This window comes from Misgurnus anguillicaudatus, chromosome 8 (genome assembly GCF_027580225.2).
Source record: "Misgurnus anguillicaudatus chromosome 8, ASM2758022v2, whole genome shotgun sequence".
NCBI classification, from domain to species: domain Eukaryota; kingdom Metazoa; phylum Chordata; class Actinopteri; order Cypriniformes; family Cobitidae; genus Misgurnus; species Misgurnus anguillicaudatus.
In genome coordinates, this window is record NC_073344.2 from 14,358,005 (window position 1) to 14,375,929 (window position 17,925).

Sequence of the window (17,925 nt, forward strand, 5' to 3'; positions counted from 1 at the left end):
AGATTGGTGAAGCGTCCGACTTAAAGGGGACATTTCACATAACTTTTTTAAGATGTAAAATAAATCTTTGGTGTCCCCAAAGTATTTGAAGCTTTAGCTCAAAATACCATATAGATAATTTATTATAGCATGCTGAAATCTGATCTCTGCACAAAATGCCAGTGCAGTGTTTGGAGAGTGCAGATTAAGGGGCGGTATTACCCCATCTGACATCACAAGGGGAGCCAAATTTCAATGAGCTATTTTTCACATGCTTGCAGAGAATGGTTTACCAAAACAAAAATACTGGGTTGATCTTTTTCACATTTTCTAGGATGATAGAAGCACTGGGGACCCAATTATAACACTAAACATGGAAAAAGTTTTTTTTTTGTTTGATAAATACATGGAGGTGTTCAGTTCACTAGATTTCATAAGTGTTCCCAGCCTTACATCACCACCTTCTATTGTGGGTGAGGATATCTTTGAGATCCAATGCCTGTCTGTCGATGGATATGAGAGATGGTTTAAGATTACTGCAAACAGAGAGCATAAGGTAAAAAAGATAAGCTCCTGCTTAGCCCTGAAGGCATGACTATTGGGATCATCAAGAGATAAAAGCTGTAACTTCTCAAGATATCACCACTACACCTGGTGTGGTCCAGCCATCAGGTAAGCTCTATGTACAGTCTCCTAAAGTATTTGGACATACTTCAATTGTATGAACTTTATTGCATTAGATAATAAAATATTTCTTCAGTCCCAGGATCAGTTTTGGTGGACGTTTTACCTGTAACAATGACATTGGTGTTGATTCAATATTTGTGTAAATGCTAGTCAACCTTCATCTTTAGAGCACTTTCAAAAATGTTGTAGTTAAACCTGTAATTTGTTTCGTCACAGGCTCAAGATAAAGAAAGATGGCTGCTTTTGCTAAAGAAGAACCTGTTCTGCAGCACAGTTCTGGAATGAATGATGATCCTAAAGCTGTCATCCATGTGCAAAGCCTCGACTCAAGTGACAATGCTCAAGACCTTCTTGCTATCATCTGTGACATTGTCTTCTCTGAGGAGGACAAAGTTTTATATCAATCAGGGCTTTGAACCAGATTTTTTTCCGAACAGAAACAGTATTTTAACTTTTCTGGTTTTCGGTTCAACCCTAAATTTGACATTCCTGAACCGGTTAGAACAAAAAAATAAAGAACTGGTTAACGTTCCATGTCAGCTGTGGGACATACAAATAAGTAGGCTGATCATCAGGACATTAAACTTAAATTATTAGTCTACATCATTTTCTTTAAGTCTCAATGTTGTCATCAAACATTAAAAAAGTCTACATTATGTAAGCGGCATAACTGTAATTCTGACATGCCTACATTTGTTGAGTGCACTTAAACACGTGCACACACACAGACGGAGGACGAATTCCAAACGGAACTTCGGGAAGAAGATGCAGCATAAACAGTTGCTCCACATATAGTGAAAATTACGTTGTTTTTCATTGCTTTATTCGCCAAATGTATTTTACACTGTAAAAAAATTTGTGTAGAAATTACAATGTTATTGCAGCTGGGTTGCTGGTAATTTACCGTAGATTTAAATTTATGTTATTTACTGGCAACATTTTGTTCAAAGTTAAATAAATTTTAAATATTAACAAGTCTTTGTCTTTACAGAATGAAACTATACAATAGCAGCCTCATGCAGAGCATTCTGGGAATCAGAAATCATCATCAAACTTTTTCTGTTTTTTGCTTCCGATTTTGTTTACCAGAATGTTTTGCTCGATGCTGCCTTTTTAGTTTTACTCTATAAAGACAAAGACCTGCAAATGTTTAATGTTCATTTAATTCCGAACAAAATGTTGCCAGCAAATAACACAAATTTAAATCCACGGTAAATTACCAGCAACTCAGCTGCAATTTCTACAGATTTTTTTTTACAGTGTGGACTACAGTATGAGACACAGCAGCGCAACTCTCTCTCTCAAGTTTATACATCAAGAGTTCTGATCTTTGAAGGGCATAGGGATAATCACGTTTGGAGTTGGACCGGACACATTCAACCGCATGTGCGTCTGTGCGTAAAGAAAATTGCTCACTTTTGCGGTTAAATTGTTTAAAAACATTTAACATGTTAACATTTGCAAGCCTTTCAAACACGTGCAAATGATCAACTTTCACTCTATTTAAATTTCCGTATTAATCCGCGAATATGCGAGCCGAACCGTGGGTCGTGATCTGAATAGATCATGGATCAACTGCGATCCAATCGGCTACACCACTAATTAGTAAAAAACATCTTGAGATACTTGGTAGCCTACAATATTTACCTCTTATGAGCATTAAAGACTTGGGCTTGAGTAGACTACTTGCTGGTGGCAAGCTTTTCATTTCTCCGATGAGTCAACGATGACCGGAAGTGAAATTCACTGAGTCATATTGCACAGAAATCTTATTAAAGAACGAAAAATAACGGTTTTAACCGGTTACCATTATTTTAAATAAACGGTTCTGTACCGGAACATATATTTTTTGAAAGTTTCTGGTTTTGTTTCTGTTCCTTGCAAAACATCAAAAGTTTCTGGTTTTCGTTCCGTGAACCGGTTCAAAGCCTTTATATCAATAAACCATTTTTTGCTTATTATTTGTATTTCTCTATTCATTATTTTAATGTGTGTGATCTACATAACTTACAGAGTTCTAAATGTATATTTTTGTTTAAGTCCAGCTTATTTTTTTAATTCATATTTTATTCATATTTTAATTAATATTCATGTTATAATTATATTTTAAGTTGGATCTACTTCGTTTTTTGTATGATGCATAGGATGAGCATATGAAACTCATCTTCACACTAGCATTAACACAGTCAGTGCTCATTGAGTGAAGTGCCTCACATTTCAGGGTGTGTCTCTTTCACTGCACATCAACAAAAAAATTCTGTAGTAGATTTATGTAGTACCAACACAAAATGATAATTTTTTACATATTTAGGTGGGTCATGGTGTTTCTACTTGTTAAGTCAATTGGACAAGGCACAACGTTGAGTGTAATTATTTTGTCCTGAGTAAATTAAACAAGGTTATTGTTTGTTTTGTTTGTTTGTGTGTATGTGTGTGTTTAGAAAGATTGGCTGAAATGTTGACTTTGATCAAATGTTGATTAATGTGAAGATAAAAACTTTTTGTTAAAATTACAGAATAAATTACATAACATTTACATCCATACAGATTTATTATTTTTTTAATGCGGAAAAGAGCAAGATGACAACTATTGGCAGAATTACAATTTTAGGTTTCTTTCTTTCTTTTATCTTTCCGCTAACAGTTAGTAACAAAAAAAAAACTAAATCAATTATAAGAAATTATTAATTTCCTATTGTTGTTGAATATAATGAATGCATTTCCCAAATTTTTAAAAGTGCTGTTTAATAAAAAACAACCTGATAAATGTATGTTTACAGTCACATAAAATTGCACTTCCTCAGCATTTATAGAGAAAATTTCTTTTTTTTCTTCACCAATCTCTTGGACACTTCATTTTGAACAGACCCACATTAAAAAAAAATAGAGTCGTAGAAAAAATTAAGAGGCCACTTCAAGATTTATTCTAAATTATTCAGTTAACAACATTTCTGATAAATTCCTAATAAAAGAAAAAAAAATTGCATTTATTTTCTAAAATTTAAATGGGTAACATTTGTGAAAATAACAGAAAAGATGCAATGTTTTTAGATCTTGAATGCTCCAAACAACAACATTTTTCAACAACAGAATCTTTACACGTATTTTAGGAACAGGGCAAAAGTGAATATTTGATGAAATAACCCTGATTTTTAATCACATCTTCGTGTGTCTTGGCATGCTCTCAGTCTTTTACATTGCTGTTGTGTGACTTTTCACTCTTGAGATTTGCTTTTGTTAAAATTGACACTGGACAGACATGTAAAAAAAATGAGGATTAAATGCAAAACTGGGGTGGTCTCGTATTTGTTTATGGCTGTACAACAGCAATCTTTAGTAGGCTATAGTACATTTTGTACTAGATTACAATATTTTTTTTTACTTTTACTATAGTACAATAATTACTAGACTTTGTGCCTATGCATTTTCTGTCAATGTATACTACAGTATACAGTATTGAATTAATTTTAGTAAATACTGTAGTTTACTTTAATATTTACCAAGGTAAGGTTCAAAACATCTATGAATTTTATTACAGTTTACTATAGTAACTACTAAAATATACTTAAAACATTTTTTCCACGTTTACAAGTCAATTTCTAATCCAGTCATAAAACACCTGTTTGAGATGTTGCCCACATGCAGCGACGAATTAAAATTAGCTGTTTTTTGTGTGTCTTAAATCAGAGGAAGGTATTTTCTTTTGAGAGAGAGAGAGAGAGAGAGAGAGAGAGAGAGAGAGAGAGAAAGAGAGAGAGAGAGAGAGAGAGAGAGAGAGAGAGCTGTTGGCAGCACGTCATCGTGTGATGCTCAAACACATTCACACCTCATCTTTTGGTCCTCCAGCATATTCTACCTTCTTGTCGCTCCAGCAGCCCTCGTTGTCTGCCTGAACTCTCACCCTGGTGGTCGGGAAATGTCAAAGAGAGGCCCGTGCCGCAGCAAGGGGGCGTTACGGGGGGGAAACAACTGTCTTTATTGTTATATTTCCACGCAATTCACGTTTTCCTAGTCTTGTCACAACCATAAGCGTCAGAAACGACCACCGTGCCGACCGCCAAATCTTCTGGTGTAGCATCCGCCGCTGCTCGCATCCTTGATCTGTCTCGTATCGCAATCGTTGCCAAACATGTGAGTAGCAACCGCAGCCGAATTGTTCTGCAGTAACCTAAACGTGTTTTCTTGCCTCTGGTACACCGAGAACCCGATCGCAATCCTGTTCTCATTCATGTCTTCAGTTCATGTGAATGTGATGTGTTTGATGCATGATAGTCACTACTAGCATCCAGCTGCAAACCGTCACTGTTGCACTGGATACAAAGGCTGTAACGTAGCGAGCCATCTCGTTGTACGCAGCAAGTGTGTTTGTGCTGGATGACAGTGTTAGTTTAACTGGTTCCAGTTGTATACTTTGTGTTTCTGTCACAGATTTATGCAGCGTTTGTGCTGTGTTACGCGTTAAGTGCGCGCACATTCAAGTTACACCGAGATGCATCTACCTGACATATTTGTCACAATACGCGCGCTCGGTAAAGCGATTTGGATGTACAATTCTAAAGTCAAAGGACTAAAATGTAATTTTACAGGTTTTACATTCATGTGGTCATATGATAATTCGTGTGGTTTAAGATTGGACTGTTCAAAAACTGTTGTATGGGGCAGTGAACCAGAGCATGAGATGTGGCCTGATGTTATAAATTAACATGCGCATTCAGTGTCGATGAATGCACGTGGCATAAAATGTCAAATGCGTTTTGTACAAAAATCTTAATCGCACGACACAGTTTTGTTTGTTGTTGTTGATTTTTGGGGGGAATGGTTTGCTTTTGAACTGTTTATGTCAAAGTATGTGACTCCATGTGAAGTACAATATTTATTTTTTAATCCAAATTTTATGGCTTCAGAATTTTAAAATATAGATGCACAAACTATACAAACAGATGCTGTAAAAGCGGTGGACACATAAGCAAGAATTTCATAATTTGCTTTTTAATTCATACCCAGTTTTGAAAAGTATATCCATTGCTTGGACAGCCATAAGAAGTTGTTAATAACAATATGAATCATTTTCATATTAATATAATTTACTTAATATATTATTTATTTGCATGTAAAAGGTTTGTTAATGGTGACCCGGCAGATTTAAACTGATGCCATATCTACCACCATCAACCTCTTTATTGTAATCATGCATGCCTAGTTTTGTGGTCGTTTTGAAATATTCATAATGCTGTTCATTTTTCGATGACTAAACGTGAAGTCATGCTAATGTAAACATTAAAAATTTTGATAGTTTAACTTTTGTTTCTAACTAGCAGGAACAGCCTGCTCATGCTTCACGACTCTTAGCTTTATTTCTTTGCTCCCTGAAATTTTAAGTTGCATTCATCATTGAAGATTGTCACAGTTGTTTTATCAGTCATTTCATGTAGGATGGTCCAGCATCTGTTTCTGAGTAGTGAATCAATCCAAAATTGAATTTTGGGTAACACTTTATATGTAATTACTATAGTATTAACAGTTAATAATTTGATATTATAACAGTTAAACATTTGATATTTACCATTTTGGAATCTAATCAGCCAATCTCTGGGTCTGGTGGTACCACTTTTAGCATAGCTTAGCATAATCCATTGAATCTGATTAGACCATTTAGCATCGCTAAAAAATAACTAAAACAGTTTAGATATTTTTCAATATTTAATTTTTTTCCTATTTAAAACGTGACTCTTCTGTAGTTACATCGTGTATATAAAATAACGTAGTGCCCGAAAATAGTTATTGAAAGTACCAATGGGACTATTTTCGGGCACTGCGTAATATCATTGCGCCTTCTGCAGCCATGTTTGCAGCAGCAAAGTCCTTGATTATTACGCCAGAATGAGAGTATAGTTCCTAGCCATATCGGCCTAGAAAATCACAATTTTAATTTTCCGTCTGTCTTAGTACACGATGTAACTACAGAAGAGTCAAGTTTTAAATAGGAAAAATATCAAAACTCTTTGGTCATTTTTGAGTGCGATGTTAATGGTCTAATCAGATTCAATGAATCATGCTAAGCTATGCTAAAAATGGTAACGCCAGACACGGAGATCAGCTGAATGGATTCCAAAACGGAAAAATCATTACTTTAACTCTTGGGGAGCTGGAAAATCAGCATATTTTCAAAAAAAGTGTGTCCCTTTAAAGTACATGTTGTTAATCATTATTACTCAGTACTTAAATGTATATCTACACTTATAAGGACAACGTAAAATAAAGTTGAGCTCAACTGTGTTTAAAAGTTTTCTTTGGTGTTTATTGTGACAACGCTTTGAACTTGTAATATCAAATTCTAGCATAATCTTTATCAAATTGTCTCACATGCACATCATATAGACACCAGCTTAAAGCAGCTTTTCATTTACGCATAAGATTATTAATGTAAAGTAATTATGTTTAATTTATCCACTGGGATTTTGAAGCAACTCCATTCCCCGTGTTTTAATCACAGCACCACAGTAATGAACATTTTTGATAAAGAGGACAGTATACACAGAGGATTTTACGTTGACTCCTTTTTCTCTGCTTGATAGGAGAAATGAAACATTTGTGCACTGGGACTGGATGTTCTTACCGGCACAACCCACTTCCGCCATGACACCCAGCAGAGGATTCTGGGATTGACGCAAGCATCACTCCCACTGATGGCCAGGTAAGCATGTGTGTCAGTGACATTTTTTTTTTTGGGGGGGGGGTTATACTTTATGCATATAATTGTTTATTCTACATAAAACAATTATGAAGCATAATCATGCTATTAAAGGTCCAGTGTGGGTTTTTAGTGACATCTAGCAACCAGATGCAATGAGAAGCTATGGTAGCTGCTACAGGACAAACATGTTGTCATCTAAGACAACATAGGGATGAAACGTGCTCTTTAGAAAAGTTTGTTAGTTTAGGGCTACTGTAGAAACATGATGGCAACTTCCATGTTAAGGGACCAGCGGTGTATGTAGATAAAAACTACTCATTCTAAAGTAATAAAATTAATACAGTTTATTATGTAAGATCTTTATACACCACTGATAATATAGTTATGTATATTATATTGCATTTCTGTCAAGAGATCCTTCTAAAAGTTACACATTGCATCTTTAGCTGTTAATTTAATAGTTTATATAATTTTGAATAGATATTACTATTACCTGCTGTTGCCATACAATAAACTAATAATAAGGCAAGAGTTTTAATCCATGTTACAATCTAATATATGTTTTACTCCATTAACATTAGTATCTTTACATTTACACATTTGGCACACAGTTTAATCCATAATGCTTCACAGTGCATTAAGCCGGTACACATTTTTGTGTGCACCAGGTACCATGACCTAACAAAATGCTCTACCAATTGAGCAACAGGAACACTTGTATCTACATGAACATTAACTTGTCGATTGTCCTAAGCCTATCAATACTGTTTTGTCCCTGTTTAAGGTTTCAGCTGGTCTGCTGAAGCTATGGGGAGCTGCTGGAGCTGTCTATACAGAGACGCCATCCAAGACAACCATCTCAACAAATTCAAGGTAAAATTCACAAAACGCAAAAAACGACTTTAGCATTACTCGGTTGTATACGGTGGCACTGCAAGATTAAGATAAACATATGAAGAGTTTGGTTCCAAACTTGGTATTTTCTATACCAAGAAAGTGACAAGATAAAAAACACTATTTTACAAACTTTCACATAGCATTTTTAGGTTATAATAACATAAAAAATTCAACCTTTCAAATCATAGCATTTGGGTCTATACCTGACTGGTCATGTTGACAGGTGACTAATGTGGATGATGAGGGAAATGAGTTGGGCTCAGGAACAATGGAGCTCACGCAGACGGAGCTCATTCTGCACACACGTAAACGTGATGCCATCCGGTGGCCGTACCTTTGCCTGCGGCGCTACGGCTATGATTCCAACCTCTTCTCTTTCGAAAGCGGCCGCCGTTGTCAGACAGGACAAGGTGAGGTTGTTCTTACCCATCTGTCTGTTTATCCTTTCATCTGTCCAACTTTCCTATTCCTGATCTGATGTTTTCTTGTGCATGTTATGATAGGGATATTTGCATTCAAGTGCTCTCGTGCGGAGGAGATCTTTAACCTTCTGCAGGAGTTGATGCAGTGTAACAGCATCAATGTGGTGGAGGAGCCCATGATCATGACCCGGCCTGGGCATGCACCAGAGATGGAGATGCCTCGAACCCCACAGACACCCAACAGTAAGTCACAAGATTAAACATGGATTTTATACAGCAGTCTTTTTTGTTTCAATAGGGTCGAATTTTGAGCTGTGGTGTAGGGTTATGTAGGTTAGCTAATGATAAATATTGATATACAAATACATTTTTATGCAGTGCCTTTTTCACACACGTTCACACACCTAGTCGCCTGCATTTGCATATTTTTACAGTCCATGTGTTAAATGTCTACTTTCATAACTTACATTTTTTTTAAGCACTGGCATAGTATGTGTACAGTAAATGTACAATTGACAGATTTAAAAGTAATTTTCTTTCAATGTTAAGGATTATAAAGTAAAATATATAAATGCAGAAAAGGAACTTGTCACTATTTGTTTCAGTTTTACCACCATTGATTTACCATAATTACCTTGTAGGTTTCTACATACTTGCAAAAAAAAAAATTATTACATTTTTTAATAAGTAACATTTTAAATATCTAAATCGTCTTAATTTGTGTATTTAAAAGTTGCCGTCTTTGTCATTCTGCTAAATTAACCAAAAAGAAATCTATCATCTGTCTTGCATGTCCAGTGTCTGACACATATTCTAAAAATGTATATGGAGGGCATCTTAATACCACCTGCTCATGTGTATTATGCTTTTGTCTGTGTGTGTAGCCCCTGGATTCCCGATGCAGGGTTTTCCTAATGGATACCCAGGATATCCAATCAGTGCAGACTCATCTCAGCCCTCTCTCACCAACGACCACAGACACAGTCTCATGGGATTGGACGACCAAGTAAATACACACACACCTGCCTGTGCAAACTTGTAAACACACACACACACACACACACACACACACACGGTTTTTAATTCCATAGACCCAATGCATTACAAAATGTATATTCTACTCCCCTAACCTACCCAAGTCCTAACCCCAACACAGCAGTTTTTATAGATGAAAAATGTACAATTTAGTATGTTTTTTAAGTTGTTCAGTTTATGGGGACACTTTCTGTACAGTTACAGGTACAGTTTAATATTACACAGTAATTTAATATAAATATGTCTTTTAATAACATATATGCAGTGTTGGGGAAAGTGACTTTTAAAAGTAATGCATTACAATATTAAGTTACTCCTCCAAAAGTAACTAATTGCGTTACTTAGTTACTTTTCATGAAAAGTAATGCTTACGTTACTTTTAAGTTACTTTTGCGTTACTTTTTCTTACTTGGCTGAGGCTTGATATCTTTCAGGCCTTGCAGGTGTTTTTAATGATCGCAAAAATGTCAAGCTCTGGCCTGCCATCTCCGTTTCTGACTCAAACTGTGTGCGTAAGTGCGTAATTCTACGTTAATATGTTCAGTTTTATTCAGAACATAATTTTATTTTAAAATTAAATTAATTAAACTGAAAAGTAACTCACATTACATATCTTAAAAGTAACTCAAAATATTAATGTGTACATTTATAAAGTAATGCATTACTTTACTTGTTAATTCAGAAAAGTAATATTATTACGCAATGCGGGTTACTTGTAACGTGTTACCCCCAACACTGCATATATGACATTATATTTTTCCTAAAGATTAATCAAAATAGTGTGTTTGTGACATCTTAACTTCCTGTTTTATCTTAAAACTGAAAGTAAACAAGTTTTCCTCGCGGAAGGTCTGCATTCGTTAAAAATGAGCAAATCAAATATTTCAAATCAATCTTTAATGTCCCTTACCTTACTTATGAGGTAAATAACCGTGTAATAAGCGTATAATGTGCAGGCAGCAGGTTGTAATCGGGAAATTAGCCTCTTCAGTGTTATACAAGACCTCACCTGATCACCCTGTCGGGGCTTTAATCACTTAATAAGCTTAATATTTATATTTTTTTGGACAATTGTGATCATGGAGCAACAAAACAGTCATAAAGGTAATTTCTTTGAAATTGAGATTTATCTGAAAGCTGAATAAATAAGCTTCTATTGATGTATGGATTGTTACGATAGGATATTTGACCGAGATACAACTATTTGAAAATCTGCAATCTGAGGGTGCAAAAAATCTAAATATTGAGAAAATTGCCTTTAAAGTTGTCAAAATTAAGTCCTTAGCAACATCTATTAAAATGATAAATACATAAATTATAATATAGAGTTAGAAATTTACAAAGTGTCATCTTTTTTAATATCCTTATGATTTTGGGCATAAAAATTGATAATTTTTATCCATACACTGTATTGTTAGCTATATATACCCATGCTACTTATGACCCAGGGTCACATACAGTATATCAACCTACTTTTTAATTTTGGATTACTTTAATGGTGGATGTATTTTTTTTAGGAGCTTCAACATTTTGGATTTTATTTAAGATGATAACAGAACGGCTATATAAAATAATTAGGTTGTGTTAAACTGAAGAAAGGAAGTCATATATCTGGGATGGTATTGAGGTGAATTATACCAGAATTTCCATATTTTGGTGAAACAGGAATCAAGGTGGTTTATAGTGGATGTTTGAACTCAGCTACCCTCAAGTGCACACAGGTGTTTTAGTAACTTATACATGAACCCAACAAGCTTCTTTTATTAAAATGTTGAAACAAGTAAATGTAATGTAAATGTAATGGCATTCATACATTTTTAAATGCGGCTCAAATACTTAACACATACAGTCTGTACTGCTACAGTTTCATAAAATATGTAACCAATTTGCACCTTTTTCCATGTGTTAAATATGTTCATAACACCTTGTCCAGGCAATCAATGTTCTGCTTATCGTAAATAGCAGCTAACCAATGTCGTCACTTTTTCCCAGACACATACGTACGTGAATACAGTGGGCATGGAAACTGACCTCTCTAGCCGTCACTGCGTCCATTCCCTGCCCGAAGTGCGGCCCACCACCTACCCAGAAACCTCAACCACCACCACTATACGTGGAGGGGGCCAAGTACCGGGTCAGCCCGGCATGCATTGCTGCCCCCTGGACGACCCCCACAAAGACCCTCAGGTCTTCCTCCAGCCCGGAGCACAGGAGGTAAAGTTCATGTTGGGTCCCACGCCAGCACAGCGCCACTTAATGGAGAGAGACAGGGGCCGCATTGTCGCTCACCCTCTTCGAGCGCCAGACGGTAGCTCAGAAACAGAAGGAGAGGAGACTCCGTCCGTACACATGTGCAACACGCACTCCTATCACCATTGCCATCATCTAATGCACCGACACCCGAGTATGGAGCCGTGCCCCGAGAGCCAGCTAACGTACGAGAACATAAACGGACTTCGAGGGGTGCGCAGACAGAGGCTGAGCCCGAGCACCGTATCGCAGTCGCAGTCTCTGGGCTCCAGTAGCAGCAGCAGCACCACGGGTGATTCCCGCACGCACACGCATCCGCACTCCCTCCCGCTCACGCACACACACCCTTCCTCACTGCCCCCGCAGGGATACGGCTGTGAACGGGGAATGGGTGTGGGTGGTCACCGGCGCACTGCATTGCTCAACTACGAGAACCTGCCGTCACTCCCCCCTGTCTGGGAATACCGTGCGCTTCAGCGCGAAGAAGAGGAGGATCAGGATGAAGATGAGGATGAGGACGAGTATGAGGAGGAAGAGGAGGAGGAGTACGACGAGTATGAGTATTCCGAAGGGCCCACGACACCAAACGGATATCATCAGGAGAGCGGAGGCGGGATTCATCGTGATGCTCTGCAGAACTACGTCAACACCGAACAGGTGGGTAAACAAAAAAATGTATACAAAATATGCCTATATATGTAAAAATAACTCAAATTAAATATATATATTTATGTATTTATATATACATATATACATTTACCTACAAACTTTAATCCCATACAGCTACAGCCTCCTACGCGTCTCCGTCACGCTTGCCCGCCCCACCCTCACCCACCTGAGAGGTCCAATCGTGTTTTCAACTTTGACTTCAGACGTCAGCGAGCGGGACGTGGCAGTGGCACCTGCGAGCAGTACGGTCGTCACCCGCCTCCTCCCCCCTCCCGCCAGCTCAACTACATCCAGGTGGACCTGGAGGGCGAACCCACCGGCTGCTCGGGTCACGGGGGAGGGGCCCCGGTACCGCAGAGACCACCTCCCCTTAAACGCGGTATGTCTGCTGCGGCCGCTGCGGCTCCGCCCACCCGTCGTGGAGAGTGCTACGCCGTGATCGACCTGAAGAAGACAGCAGCCATGTCTAACCTGCAGAAGGCCCTGCCTCGGGATGACGGAACGTCACGGAAAACCCGCCACAACAGCACCGACTTGCCTCTGTGAGAGGGAAAGGGAGAGACAGAGAACGAGAGTTACAGGTATGACAGGGAAAATGAAGGAAAATAGAGTTCTGGTGGTACTTTCCTCTCATTGTCTACACTTTACTCTCACACTCATACCAACTGCTGCTTGATGATAGTAACTGAAATTGAGCCAAGCATTAAGAGTTTGATTTTATTTCGTTTTTCTCACATTGTCTGTGGGAGGTTATGGAGATGACACTTATTACCGTGGTTTTAGGTTGCCGTCTGGGGCCAAAGAATTTGGTACAGTAATAACCACCCTTCATTCAGGAAATAAGTTTATTTGTAGTGTTTCTATTTTTTTAAAGTCAAAGTGTCTTAATCCTTTATTTTTAAGTATAATTGTATAAATTATAGGGTTAGTTGACCCAAAAACGACAATTCTGTCCACTCATCATCATCATGTTGTTTAATAATTTTGTCTTTTAGTATGGGACACAGAGGTAATAGTTTTAAACTGAGTCGCTCTTCTGCACACACACGAAAAGAAAAAAAACATAACAGCTATCAAGCTCAAAAAGAACAATAATTAATTTAAAGATAGCTCATATTTTTGTCTTTTTTTAAAGCTTGACAGCCACCGGTCCCTATCTGCTACACAAGAAAAAACATATTTTGAGTAACATAAGGGTTAATAAATGGCAACATTTCCGTATTTACTTTTCTTATTGATATATGCTGTTGCAGTATTATCTTATCTTCACTCTTAAAAATTATGGGTTATTTTCAACCCAACGTTGAGTCAAGAAGGGCCAAACACAATGTGTTGAGTTGTAATTTTACATATGCCGGTTTGTTTTAACCCATTGTTGGGTCAAAAATATTTAACACTAAGGCTCGGTTTGTCTCTATTTGACCCAGCATTTTTACTGTGTTATGTTTGAGCAGAATACACTGCAAAAAAATTACTTTCTTAGGGCTCAGTCACACCAAAAGCGCTTTAAACGCTTGCAAACGCAAGGCGCGACGCACTGCCTTTTTTAAAAAAGAGCAGTGCAGCGCGGCTTTTCATATTGCTAAGCAACCACCGAGTCAGCTGTCTTGTCAATCAAATATTGAAGCGTGAGCGCTCTTTTGCTGTTAACTGTCATAGTAGCAGAAACTTTAAAAAGAGGACGCTTGCTCTGACCTTGTTTGAGGATAAGAGGAGCACAAACACGCAGGAGAGAGTGAGCGAATGGAGTCCGGTTCTTCAAAGCAACTGTAAACTTCCCTCGCCACAACGTAAGGCCCGCCTCTCCCCTCATTCGATTGGACAATGGAAGACGTGAATGACGTCAGGCGCTCCTCCGCTCTCAGCGCTCCTTCAAAAACGTGTGCGCGGCAGGCGGCAGAAAACCGCAAGGCGCTCGGCGCGCATAAACAGCGCGCAAACGCGCCCTGCCCATAGAATATCATTCAAAAAAGGCGCCTGCAACTGCCATAAACGCTTTTGGTGTGACTGAGCCCTTACTTAGTATTTTTGTCTTGTTTTCAGTACAAATATTATATAAAAAAACTTAAATCAGGATGCATTTTCATGATGACCTAAGAAAAGAAGTCTATATTTTGAAGACAAAAAATATACAAAGTGAATTTGTGCTTAAAACAAGCAAAAAATCTGCCAATGGGGTCAGTTAACATTTTTCTTGAATTTTTCTTGAATTAACAGTTTAAGAAAAAAGTACACTTATATCAAGATTGTTTTTCTTATTCCATTAGCAGATTTTTGGGCTTGTTTTAAGCACAAAATCACTTAAATTATATATTTTTTGTATTAAAACTAGACTTATTTTCTTAGGTCATTTGACTCATCTTGATTTAATTTTTTTTAGATATTTGTACTGAAAACAAGACAAAAATACTAAGTAAAAAAGTATTTTTCAAGAAAAAAAATTCTTAGTATTTTGTCTTGTTTTCAATAAAAATATCTAACAATTCTTAAATTAAGATGCATTTTCTTAAGCAAAACGACTGAAGAAATATTTCTAGTTTTTAAACCAAAAATATCAAATTTAAGTGATTTTGTGCATAAAACAATCAAAAAAATCTGCCAATGGGGTAAGCAAGGAATTTTGCTTGAATTTAGTGTTTAAGAAAATTGTTCAAGATTTTTGCTTACCCCATTGGCAGATTTTTTTTTTGCTTGTTTTATGCACAAAATCACTTAAATTTGATATTTTTGGTCTAAAAACTAGACATATTTTCTTAAGCATCTTAATTTAAGAATTTTTTGATATTTTTACTGAATTTTTTTTTCTTGAAAATCATTTTTTGCAGTGTAGCCACAAAATTATTAAACTATTACAACACATGAAAAAACTTAACTTATGGAACTATAATTGATTAAACTTTTCATCACGATTAAATCATCCAGCAGTCTTTCATGTTGTCAGATTTAGTTTCCCAGCCCATGTGTAACCATATGGAGGCTGCTGCAAGAATAGAGCGCTGCAAAAAAAAAGACTTTCTTGCTTGGTATTTTTCTCTTGTTTTCAGTAAAAATACCTAAAAATTATTACATTGGGATGTATTTTCTTGATGAGCAAAATTACTTGGGAAAATAAGTCTAGTTTTTAGACAAAAAAGTAAATTCTTGAATTAAGTGTTTATAAAAAAGTAAACTTATTTCAAGAACATTTTTCTTATTACATTGGCAGATTTTTTTGCTTGTTTTAAAGGAGCATTTCACCTGTAGAAACATTAATCTTTATTCAAAGTGCGTCATATTTGTAGTCGAAATGTAACATACATTTCGAATTTAGTGCCTATTTGACCGAGTAAAGGGGTGTTTGTAGTCTCACCCCCTCATCAAAGATATGGGACTTCCTGCTTTCAATGATGCAAAATGATGATTTTTACATCATTGAAAGAAGGAAGTGCAACACAGGAATCTGTATTTTTCTGTCTCAGGGGAAACTGAGGAAATGATGCACGACCATTTAAAAACATGACTGGGGTTCTAACGATACAAAGCTTTGCAAATCGGTGAAATGTCCTTTTAAGCACTAATTTACTTAAAGTTTATATTTTTTGTCTAAAAACTAGACTTATTTTCCTAGTTAAGTTTGCTCATCAAGAAAATACATCTTGATTTAGGAGTTTTTAGATTTTTTTACTGAAAACAAGACAAAAATACTAAGTAACAAAGTCATTTTTTTTGCAGTGAGGCTTTTTGTTGCTATTTGAATGCCACAAGAAATGTGTAGATTGAAATTGATCAAATTAATTCAGTTTGCACTCAAATTGTAACCGAGCCCCTATTCAGAATTCGCCACTGAGCCATGTTTTAATAAAGTTTACATGATTTAAAGTCATTATTCTGAAAGAGATTAGGAAAGATCCATAAAGAGACCATCTAAGCCCGACAAAACGCAGGGAAAGAGATATTAAGTCTAGATATGCTTAAACTTTGTCTCTTAGCAGCATTGCTAGTCCTATTTTATTTTGTTATATCTTCATAATTGTTTTTTAACAGTTAGAACAAGATTAGGTATTATTGTTTTTCACTTTTTTCAAAATTTGGTTCTTTAAAGAGAATTTTTCTATACAAATTCTATACAAAGTTGCCACTTGCGCTGAAAAGTAAGTGAATAGATATTTTCAATTACAAAAATAAAAAAAACTCTCAGTTTAGGATATCTAGAGAAACTCCACGTAGATAAAGTTTATAAAAGGACAGAACTGCCATTGTCACATCCCATCTCATTGTCCCAAGTGAAAATTCTTTCTAAGAGTGTATTTATGTACTTCTGTGTTTTGTAAAGCTAAGTGAAGTACCATCAGATGTAAGAATGTTAATTATTTTTTTATATCTTAAATAATATCATGCGGGCAAAACATATTTATTTAATTTAAAATATTTATTTATTTATCTCACTGTCTGTCAATATATGTATTCATGTATTTATTGTTTGCTGTTTGAATTATTATAACTAAGTGTAAGTAATGTGTTGTTAGATTCGTTTATTTTTAGAGATACCAAAGGTGGTATGAAAAAAAATCTACCTTGGTATACTTTTTTTAACTGCAATTTCTTGTTGAATAATAACTTTATTTGAACATATTGTGCCAAAAATATTATTATATCACTGAACTATGTGCCACTGGTAAATGTTGAATTTTAGGGCTAACAGTCAGCAACACATAAAACACAAATGCAGCTGTTCTTAACAATTACATCATGATCATTTCAGGGCTTTATTAATATTTTGTCTACAAGTACATAAAAATCAACGTATTCCCAGTAAATTTCATTCAGTATCATTCCAAATGACTTACAAATTATATTTAGTAGTCTTGACGTTAGCAGTTTTCACTGGAATTTCAAAAATCAGCTATTTTTGTAATACAGTATAAACAAGTTGGTGTTTTAATTTTTGCTATCATGTGGTTGTTAACACAGCCCTGAAAATGTGTTAGCAACAATACTGATGTAGCTATAGATTTCTGAAAATATTGCTAGGGGTCTGGACGTAAATATAGACCCAGTATTTCAAACTCTCACTGGCAGCCATATTGTTCTGAGTGCAGGGCCTTATGTATTGCACATATTCCTAATATAAGTAATTTTAGCTTAATCATAATGAAATATTTAAAGTTAGATGATACATTCTTGTTATTTGAAATGTCTCCATGTCAAAGTTTCTTTAAGAAAGTCGCGCCTACTTGAATGCTGAAAGACGAATATCTCTAAAATCACAATTAAACAACACCAACACTTACACCTTATATCATGCCACTTAAA

At 36.1% G+C, this 17,925-nt stretch overlaps 1 protein-coding gene across 1 annotated transcript; it reads left to right on the plus strand.

Moving 5' to 3' along the window:
* The first annotated feature begins 4,476 nt into the window (after positions 1–4,476).
* On the plus strand, positions 4,477–14,679 carry frs3 (fibroblast growth factor receptor substrate 3). The gene is made up of 8 exons (XM_055213373.2): positions 4,477–4,797; positions 7,242–7,360; positions 8,145–8,233; positions 8,481–8,667; positions 8,761–8,922; positions 9,564–9,685; positions 11,707–12,621; positions 12,748–14,679. The coding sequence occupies exons 3-8, from the start codon at positions 8,168–8,170 to the stop codon at positions 13,177–13,179; spliced, it is 1,884 nt and encodes a 627-aa protein (XP_055069348.2). The 5' UTR covers positions 4,477–4,797; positions 7,242–7,360; positions 8,145–8,167; the 3' UTR covers positions 13,180–14,679.
* Positions 14,680–17,925: the final 3,246 nt, after the last annotated feature.